This window comes from Pinus tabuliformis, chromosome 7, assembly GCF_031772625.1.
Source record: "Pinus tabuliformis cultivar Carrire ecotype Pingquan chromosome 7, CPIR1, whole genome shotgun sequence".
Taxonomy (NCBI): Eukaryota; Viridiplantae; Streptophyta; class Pinopsida; order Pinales; family Pinaceae; genus Pinus; species Pinus tabuliformis.
In genome coordinates, this window is record NC_142293.1 from 1,499,657,422 (window position 1) to 1,499,667,750 (window position 10,329).

Here is a 10,329-nt window from a genome sequence, read left to right on the forward strand (position 1 = left end):
AACCGTAATCAAGAACTTATTATAACTGTGATGCAAATGAACAAAGGAAAAGACAACAGTGTATATAGGAGCTCATTATAAGCTTATTAACCCTTGGCATGGAAATGTAAGTGAACGGGTATTAACCGGAATTAATTCAGAGACGTATATATATTTAAAAATAAAGTAGATAAGGAAACCCTTAATCGCAGCCGCAGACATATAATATGTGATACTGTGAAACCATGAATAGCCGCTACCTGGCACGATAACAGTATGAGAATATTATAACTAAAAACAAGCCGAAGCCATTCACCAGTGACGGAGTTGAACATTAAATAGAACAGAGTTATCATTATAAAGCTCAGTCAGAAACAGTGACCTTTAGAAACCAGGTCGGCCAAAAACAATCACATCTTCAAATACGATGGATGATGTTGAATTTATACAGATGTATAATCTGTTCGTAAATGTCAAAAGCATAGAATAGATCTAGATCTGATAAAACTACAGAATACAGAGTTTGAACAGAATTTAACAGTTAATAGAACATAAGCGTCGAGACCATAACCTAGGCACAGCTGGAATGGCCATTCCAGAAAGGCCGCCATGCATAGCTGCATAAAGGTTTGGTCCAGAAGCAACCTGAGACACAGGTGGAGAATGGGCCGTCTCAGTCATGATACAACCCTGAATCGCACTCAATACAAACAATAGAAATCCTGGAGGAAACGACTTACCTGGAACTGCCTTGGAACCGAAACCCTTCAGCGGTTGAAGCAAATGAGCTGCGGCATGAGGCGGAACCTAGCAAACGTTCAAACAAACCCTGATTGATTAGTATTCATTCAGTGAGTCATAAACTAGTTATGGTAGTGCAGAAACGGGACACAATGAGACATAACCAGCAGTAAAATGAGATAGGGAGGCGTGGCAAACCTGGAGGAGGCAGAGGAGTGACGATCTGGAGCAGAACAAAGAGCCTGGAAGTTGCAGCGTAACTCAGCGGAGGAGGTCGATGACTGGTAGGTGAACAAATGAGTCATAAACGGAGACCCTTGAACTTTTATACACAAGACCAAACCCTAAGTAAGGCAGGACCGTCCGATGGAGCCGAGTGATCCCTATCGTCGATTTTGGGCGGGAGGCCGAGCGTAAATCCCGGGGTTGGTCAACCCTCTTAGACCACATGGCCTTCACGTGATGAGGGGCCATTTGGCTACGGTAGCAGTGAGCTGGCGTGCTTACTCTGCCATTTGGCAGTAAACACCAATTGAATGCCGTCAACTCACAAGTGCCAATATATATATCATTAATAAAGGATTTGCAGCACGTATAGTTTGAGCTTTAAACACCTTATGTATATCCGTGGTGTCAAAGTATTGAACCATAAACCATTACAACTTACACCAACCCTTATGTGATCATGTGGTAGATGGATTATACGATAAGTGAATATTAAATATAAGATTGCAAGTGTAAAGTTAACCATATCATAAATTTTTTTTTTATGGCTGTAATTTTGGTTTATAGAAGGGAGTGTGACAATGTGGTATCAGAGCCCAAGTTCCAAAACTGAGACCTCTGGAACAGCAATGGGAACAGAAAGAACAATTATCTTATACATGTATACAGTACAATGTCATTAATCATGTTTTTTGTGTAACCAGGAATATATTGAGACATTCAACAGCTGACAGTTATACAGTAAGATGGAGGAAATGCCGGGAGCTGGCGGCATCCCACCAGATAATACAGGACTGTGGGTTCAGCTTGGTGCTGAGACACGCAGCACTAATCAGGCAATACTTCAAACAGTTCAAGAACTGAAGGGTGAGATGGCACGCTTGCGAGAAGACAATGCACGATTAACCATGGAACAAGAAAGAATATTGAAGAGCCTATCTGAAAAACAAAATCCACCCTTACCCAGTCCTAGTGCAGAGCAACGAAGGGGCACTAAGGAATGGAACTATGCTCCTGAGTTTTCAGAAGAACATGAAGACCATTCTGACAATGTACAAGAGCAGCAGGCTACCAAGAGACAGAAAACGGAATTACAGGGTGAATTTCGTAAAATCAAGCCCCCGCTTTTCGATGGAGAGCAGGAGGAAGCGGCGGAAGCATGGCTGATCAACATTAATAAATGTTTTCAATTGTATGAATATGATCAAAATCTGAAGGCACGTTTGGCCATATTCCAGTTGCAGGGCAAAGCCACCCTGTGGTGGGAAGAGATTAAAATTGTGAAGGGTGTAACTGAGCAGAGCATAACCTGGGAAAAATTTCAGAAATATTTTAAGGAGAGGTATTTAACTGAGCGCTTTTATGATGAGAAGGCGCGAGAATTTCATGATTTACGACTAGGACAACAATCCATGGATGAATTCATAAATCGCTTTACTTCGCTATTGCGTTATGTGCCCTACATAAAAGAGGAGAAGGCCAAGGTGCAGAGGTTTGTGAGTAGTTTGCCAGCTTATATAAGAGAACGAATTGAGTTTGATAACCCCCGAACCATGGATGAGGCAATTAGGAAGGCCAGAATTTGCTACCAGCAGAACAAACAAAAGGGAGAAATTCCAAGCAGGAAATGGAATGAGAGAAAAGGTAGCAGAAATGTCGGAAGCAACAAAGGCAGCCGCGGAAATGGTGGCAAAGGGGTTGGAAAAGGGCAGTTGAACAAAAGCACAAGTAAGGGTACTTTCCATCCTAAGCCAAACGAGAGCAGGATGAGTGAGCTCCCTGCTAAATCAGAGGTTGAAGGAACCAGACCTCCAGTTCAATGTTGGGTATGCGAGGGACCGCACTATGCTAGGAACTGCCCACGGCGAAAAAGAACAGATCAGATATCCCAAGTCCATGAAGCTTCCACTGTAGGGGATGTGGCACGCAGCGTACCGAGGATCAATGCAGCATTGGAGGACCGACAGGCAGAATATCAACCTTCCATGGTGGAATTCGAAGGTAAGATTTCAACCCTTGCTGTAGCTGTACTTATTGATCCAGGAGCTACTCTAAGTTATGTTAGTCCAAAAGTAGTGGAACATTGTAAGTTACCATCAGAAAAATTCAAAAACCCATGGCTAGTCCAGTTAGCTACGGGAGCCAAAAGGCGAGTTCTAGCGAAAGTTAATAATTGCGATTTCAGTATAGCTGGACAGCCTGTGACAACAGACTTGAATGTACTTCCATTGGGCTCCTATGACATTCTTATTGGCATGGATTGGCTGGAAAAGCACTGGTCACTGGTGAATTGCAAGACCAAGACCATATACTATAAAGATGATGTGGGACAGCAGCAGGAATTACAGGGAATTAAACATCCTGTTCAGATCCGACCTATCACTGCAACTCAGCTGGCCAAATGTGTAAGAAAGAAATGCCAGATTTACACCGTACAGGTTGGTTATGTGAACCAGAAAGATAAGATGTCTGCATTAAATGACATACCAGTGGTGCAGGAATTCACAGATGTTTTTCCTGAAGATATCCCGGGTCTGCCCCCAAGAAGAGACATAGATTTCACTATTGAATTGATACCAGGGGCAGCCCCAGTATCAAGGGCACCATATCGGATGAGCATACCAGAGTTAACGGAATTAAAGATGCAGCTCCAGGAATTGCTGGATAAACAGTACATTCGACCTAGTGTGTCACCTTGGGGGGCTCCAGTATTGTTTGTGAAGAAGAAGGATGGGACCCTTCGCATGTGCATAGATTACCGACAGCTGAACAAGCTCACGGTCAAAAACAAGTACCCTCTACCCAGAATAGACGAACTCTTTGATCAGGTGAAAGGAGCAAAGTTGTTCTCCAAAATTGATCTGCGATCTGGTTATCATCAGATCAGGATCAAGGATGAGGACATCGCCAAAACTGCGTTCCGAACACTCTACGGGCACTACGAATTCGTAGTGCTACCTTTTGGTTTAACCAATGCACCTGCCACTTTCATGTGCATGATGAATAGCGTGTTTCACCAGTTTTTGGACAAGTTTGTGCTGATATTTATCGATGACATATTGATATATTCTCGTTCCCAGCGAGAACATGAGGAGCACCTTAGATTGGTGTTGCAAACTCTCCGGGAGCATCAGCTTTATGCTAAATTTAGCAAATGTGATTTCTTTAAAGAGGAAATTCAGTATTTGGGGCATGTAATTACAAATGAGGGAATTGCGGTTGACCCCGAGAAGATAAAATCGATTATGGAATGGCCTACGCCCAAGGATGTTTCAGACATCAGGTCTTTCATGGGGCTAGCTGGCTATTACAGGAGATTTGTGGAGGGCTTTTCAAGAATAGCCTACCCTATTACCTCATTGCAAAAGAAAGGAAGGGCATTTAAGTGGACAGCAGAGTGCCAGCAGAGTTTCGACCGCTTGAAACACCTACTCACCACCGCACCCATCTTAAGAATCGCAGATCCTAATAAGGAATATGTGGTATGCACCGATGCAAGCAAAGAGGGCGTGGGGGGAGTATTAATGCAGGAAGGTAAGGTAATTGCATATGAATCAAGGAAATTGAAGGAACACGAGCAGAGATACTCTGCCTACGACTTGGAATTAACTGCCGTAATTCATGCACTTAAGATGTGGCGACATTACCTTCTCGGAAAGAAATTTCTGCTGTTAACTGACCATCATAGTGTAACGCATTACTTCAATCAACCCACTTTGAATGCGAGACAAGGCCGTTGGGCAGATTTTCTCAGTGGATTTGATTTCGAAATAAAACATTTAAAGGGCAAGGAAAATCGGGTGGCAGATGCCTTAAGTCAGAAAGTTCATTGTTTGTGTGAACTTTCAGCCAGCCGGTGGCGGAGTTCGTTAGTAGAACAAATAAAAATAGCAGCGGACAGCGATTCAGCATATCAGCAGCTGAAGCAGCAGATACAGCAGTCTGACCATGGACAGTTACAGCAAGAGTACACACTGGATAATATTGGATTGCTGTATTTCAATAAGAAAATGTATGTACCTAATTCCGATGATCTTAAGAAGCTGATCCTAGACGAATTTCACACCAGTCATTATGCTGGTCATCCAGGATACCAAAAGATGATTACAGCACTCAGGAAAGAGTATTACTGGCCAAGGATGAAGAGGCAAGTGGTGGAATATTTGGCAAAATGCCTGGAATGTCAGCAAATTAAGGCTGAACACCAACATCCAGCAGGACTGTTACAGCCTTTGCCTATTCCGGAATGGAAATGGGAAACCATCTCCATGGATTTTATAACCGGGTTACCACGGACAAAGAAGGGTAATGATTCTATTATGGTCGTAGTTGATAAACTAAGTAAAGCAGCACACTTTATACCTGTGCAGTCTACTTACAAGGCGGTACAAATTGCACATCTCTTTATGCAGAATGTGTTCCGCTTGCATGGAATGCCAAAGGTAATCATATCGGACCGTGATGTGAAGTTCACATCTATTTTCTGGAAAACATTGTTTGCTGAGTTGGGTACCCAGCTGAATTTCAGCACAGCTTACCACCCGCAAACGGATGGCCAAACGGAGCGAGTCAATCAGGTATTGGAAGATATGTTAAGGGCAAATGTGATGCTCAAGCCTAATCAGTGGGAAGAGTATTTGCATTTAGTGGAATTTGCCTATAATAACGGGTATCATACCTCCACCCAGTTAAGTCCCTTTGAGGTTTTGTATGGGCGAAAGTGCCGCACACCCTCAAGTTGGAGTGGGCTAGAGGATAAATTGAGTTTGGGTCCGGAAATGTTAAAAGACATGGAAGAGATGGTAAAGAAAGTGCGAGCAAACTTAAAGATTGCACAAGACAGACAGAAAAGTTTCGCAGATAGGAAAAGAAGATTTGCAGAATATAAAGTGGGTGACCATGTGTTTGTAAGGATTCAAACCAGAAGGAGCACACTGCAGTGGAGCGGGTGCGCCAAGCTGGCTCCCCGATATTTTGGACCATTTCAGATTCTAGCTAGGGTGGGGCCGGTGGCTTACCAACTTGCTTTACCCAGTCACATTAAGATTCACAATGTGTTTCATGTTTCTGTCCTAAAGAAATATGTGTATGACCCTAGACATGTCATCCAATGGCAAGATGTACGGGTAAGAATTGACTCGATTGGTTTGATTATACAACCAAACTTAATGGAAATTGACTAAGTGCTGGTTGTTTGCAGGTCGAACCGGAAGGCGGGGTCCTAGTCGAACCACAGAGCATTCTCGACCGGAGAGAAGTGCGGCTGCGGAAACGGGTTATTACCCAAATTAAGGTGCTGTGGCAGCATTATAGTCCTGAGGAGGCTACATGGGAAGATGAGGAACTTTTCAGAAAAGCCTATCCTAATTTTTTTTAATGAGAATGGACATCGGGACGACGTCCAATCCCAGGGGGGGCAGATGTAATAACCCTGGTAACTTGTAATTTCCGGTAAATGTTGTGGTAAAAACAATATGGGTGATAACTTGTTTTTAAAAGACATTATTATTTGTTAAAAGAAAATGCAATGAATTATTTTACACATGTGTTGAATGAAATGCTGGCAGCCTCCAAAAGAGGCTTTTCTATTAAAAGAAATTAATCAGTTAAGAAACTGAAAAAGAAAGACAACTGCCTCTCACCCTGAAGAGGGGGGGGAAGGAAAACCTCTGGGCTGTTTGGGAACAGGCAGAGGAGAGATTCCAGAGAGGAGTTGCAGAGTGAAAGAAAACGGGTTATGTCTGGTTGTGATCAGATGACCCAGCACCGTGGTGCTTAAGTCTTGTTGAGGGCTGCAGGCCTGCAAGACGGCTAGGGGGGAGAATCCAGCGTAGTGGATCTCAAGGTTGGGCGGTTAAGAGTGAAAACTCTACAGGTGACTACTGAAAACAAAGCACCCCTGTGATCGAGCACCAGGTACGCTTCTTTAACTTTAGTTAAGAAAGGTTCAGGTATTGAAGTACTCAGTTATATCTTTACTTAAAAGGTTGCTGTGTTCGATGTTTAGAGTAAAATTATTGTTATTAAATAGACAGAATGAAACTGTGACATAGACATTCAGGTGGAATACTACTATCAAACTTACACAGGAATTCTGTATTAACAGAAAGACCAATTTCTTTGATAGCTTATCCAGGAAGATAATTGGTCTTACCTTGTAAAGACCTGAGTAGTTAAAGGAAGCCGAGTTGGCAGTTAACCCTAGGGGGTTTAGGTAATCCGACACAGAAATAAGTCTCTTGTAAACATTAAACCGAGAAGTATAACCTAGTTCGGTATACATTTCCTCAACAGAGTAAATAAAGGGAGACAGAACTCTAAAGAAAGAACTTACGTATGTGTCCAAACCAGTTTCGCAAGTATTTGTAAAAATATGATAATATACACGGAATAACAATTTAATACCTTCAACTACTTTCCAGTTATGTGTGTAATGACTACTGACAGGTGATAAGACGGATGCAAAGGGATACATTCATCAAACCCTAGTTACAGAAATGAAAATAAGAGTAAATGTATATTACAATCGAGAAGTTAAATATAATGCCGAAAAGTAAATACCAGGAATCAAGTAAAAGCGTGAACCAGGCATATGAATACAGTACATGTAGTAACGTATGGTGAGACTGTGTGCGAAAAGGGATAGACTGTACATTCATGGAATGAATGTAAATCTATCCTCTCGCTGTGTAGAGTCAATAAGCCGAGAGCAGTGCCATGGAAAACAATACAATGGGAAACTATAGATTTCTTAACTCAGAAAAACCGTAATCAAAAACTTATTATAACTGTGATGCAAATGAACAAAGGAAAAGACAACAGTGTATATAGGAGCTCATTATAAGCTTATTAACCCTTGGCATGGAAATGTAAGTGAACGGGTATTAACCGGAATTAATTCAGAGACGTATATATATTTAAAAATAAAGTAGATAAGGAAACCCTTAATCGCAGCCGCAGACATATAATATGTGATACTGTGAAACCATGAATAGCCGCTACCTGGCACGATAACAGTATGAGAATATTATAACTAAAAACAAGCCGAAACCATTCACCAGTGACGGAGTTGAACATTAAATAGAACAGAGTTATCATTATAAAGCTCAGTCAGAAACAGTGACCTTTAGAAACCAGGTCGGCCAAAAACAATCACATCTTCAAATACGATGGATGATGTTGAATTTATACAGATGTATAATATGTTCGTAAATGTCAAAAGCATAGAATAGATCTAGATCTGATAAAACTACAGAATACAGAGTTTGAACAGAATTTAACAGTTAATAGAACATAAGCGTCGAGACCATAACCTAGGCACAGCTGGAACGGCCATTCCAGAAAGGCCGCCATGCATAGCTGCATAAAGGTTTGGTCCAGAAGCAACCTGAGACACAGGTGGAGAATGGGCCGTCTCAGTCATGATACAACCCTGAATCGCACTCAATACAAACAATAGAAATCCTGGAGGAAACGACTTACCTGGAACTGCCTTGGAACCGAAACCCTTCAGCGGTTGAAGCAAATGAGCTGCGGCATGAGGCGGAACCTAGCAAACGTTCAAACAAACCCTGATTGATTAGTATTCATTCAGTGAGTCATAAACTAGTTATGGTAGTGCAGAAACGGGACACAATGAGACATAACCAGCAGTAAAATGAGATAGGGAGGCGTGGCAAACCTGGAGGAGGCAGAGGAGTGACGATCTGGAGCAGAACAAAGAGCCTGGAAGTTGCAGCGTAACTCAGCGGAGGAGGTCGATGACTGGTAGGTGAACAAATGAGTCATAAACGGAGACCCTTGAACTTTTATACACAAGACCAAACCCTAAGTAAGGCAGGACCGTCCGATGGAGCCGAGTGATCCCTATCGTCGATTTTGGGCGGGAGGCCGAGCGTAAATCCCGGGGTTGGTCAACCCTCTTAGACCACATGGCCTTCACGTGATGAGGGGCCATTTGGCTACGGTAGCAGTGAGCTGGCGTGCTTACTCTGCCATTTGGCAGTAAACACCAATTGAATGCCGTCAACTCACAAGTGCCAATATATATATCATTAATAAAGGATTTGCAGCACGTATAGTTTGAGCTTTAAACACCTTATGTATATCCGTGGTGTCAAAGTATTGAACCATAAACCATTACAACTTACACCAACCCTTATGTGATCATGTGGTAGATGGATTATACGATAAGTGAATATTAAATATAAGATTGCAAGTGTAAAGTTAACCATATCATAAATTTTTTTTTTATGGCTGTAATTTTGGTTTATAGAAGGGAGTGTGACACTTGAATACATGGAAATAAAAATTAGCCATTACGAAAAGTGCCAAAATGTAAAAGAACCATATTTAAAATGCTATAACAATAAGAATTTAATTTTTCAATTACTTTATATAATATATAAATATTTTAATTATTATTATTATTATTATTATTATTATTATTATTAATTTAACCTTAACATTGAAAAAATGTAATTAATATTAACATTGAGATATTTTATTTATAATTAGATTTCTCATCTTAAATAAAATTCCTATTTAGATATTTTTAAATAAATTTCAATAATTTTTAATTTTATAAATTGAAATATTTATTTATGATGTATAATGATTTTTTTAATTATTAATAATAATTTTTAAATATCACATAGAATTTATATTAAAATTATATTAAAATGGTTTATTTATGTATCTTATGAAAATATAAATAATATTAGCTGTTTTTTTGCTTTAATTACTTTAAAAGTTTATATAAATTATCCTATTTTATATGGAAATGGTAATATTTTAGTTATAAGAGCGAGTGAAATATTTTTACTATAAAATTATTCTATTTCATATAGATATGGTAATATTTTAGTTATAAGAGTGAGTGAAATATTTTTACCATATCTCCTATGTAATGTGTTGTAATATCAACAACCAATAAAGAAAACAAAGTTAGAGTAGGATGACGTTTTTAATTTTGATCAACTCCATATTGAACATAGAGGTAATTACACATTTCCACATTTCCCTCATACTAAGTTGTAGAATAAGCCTCTTGACTCAATAAAACACATATTGTTAATCATTAAACCCATAATTACAAATATGTGTGATAATATAATTTTTTTGTCTTCTCATTATGAATATTAGTCTCTTTGAAATCATTCACAAACTTAATTTTCTAAATTTTTTCCAATAAATACAATACCTTAAACATGATGAACAATTAACCTTGAACCTTATAGTATAACTGATCACTTGATTTCTCCTCCTCATATTCAAGTTTACTCAAAATACTCATATGTAACTTACATTATATTTATACTTAAATCATTAGCCTAACATCTTAGATTATCCAACTTTATTTAAAATACTAACATGTAACTTACA

General features: G+C 39.8%; 1 protein-coding gene across 1 annotated transcript; it reads right to left on the reverse strand.

Moving 5' to 3' along the window:
* Positions 1 to 452: 452 nt before the first annotated feature.
* On the reverse strand, positions 453 to 1,235 carry LOC149253508 (uncharacterized). The gene is made up of 4 exons (XM_089454515.1): positions 1,228 to 1,235; positions 919 to 1,001; positions 720 to 786; positions 453 to 624 (listed from the first exon to the last, which is right to left on the reverse strand). Exons 1-4 carry the CDS (start codon positions 1,233 to 1,235, stop codon positions 453 to 455), a joined length of 330 nt encoding a protein of 109 aa, XP_089310641.1.
* Between the last annotated feature and the right edge of the window lie 9,094 nt (positions 1,236 to 10,329).

Excerpts from the sequence above, each read along its gene's own strand:
- LOC149253508 (XM_089454515.1), bottom strand. Across the intron at positions 787-918 it reads CACTCCTCTGCCTCCTCCAG|GTTCCGCCTCATGCCGCAGC; the intron begins GTTTGCCACGCC and ends AACGTTTGCTAG. Across the intron at positions 625-719 it reads CGGTTCCAAGGCAGTTCCAG|GTTGCTTCTGGACCAAACCT; the intron begins GTAAGTCGTTTC and ends CCTGTGTCTCAG.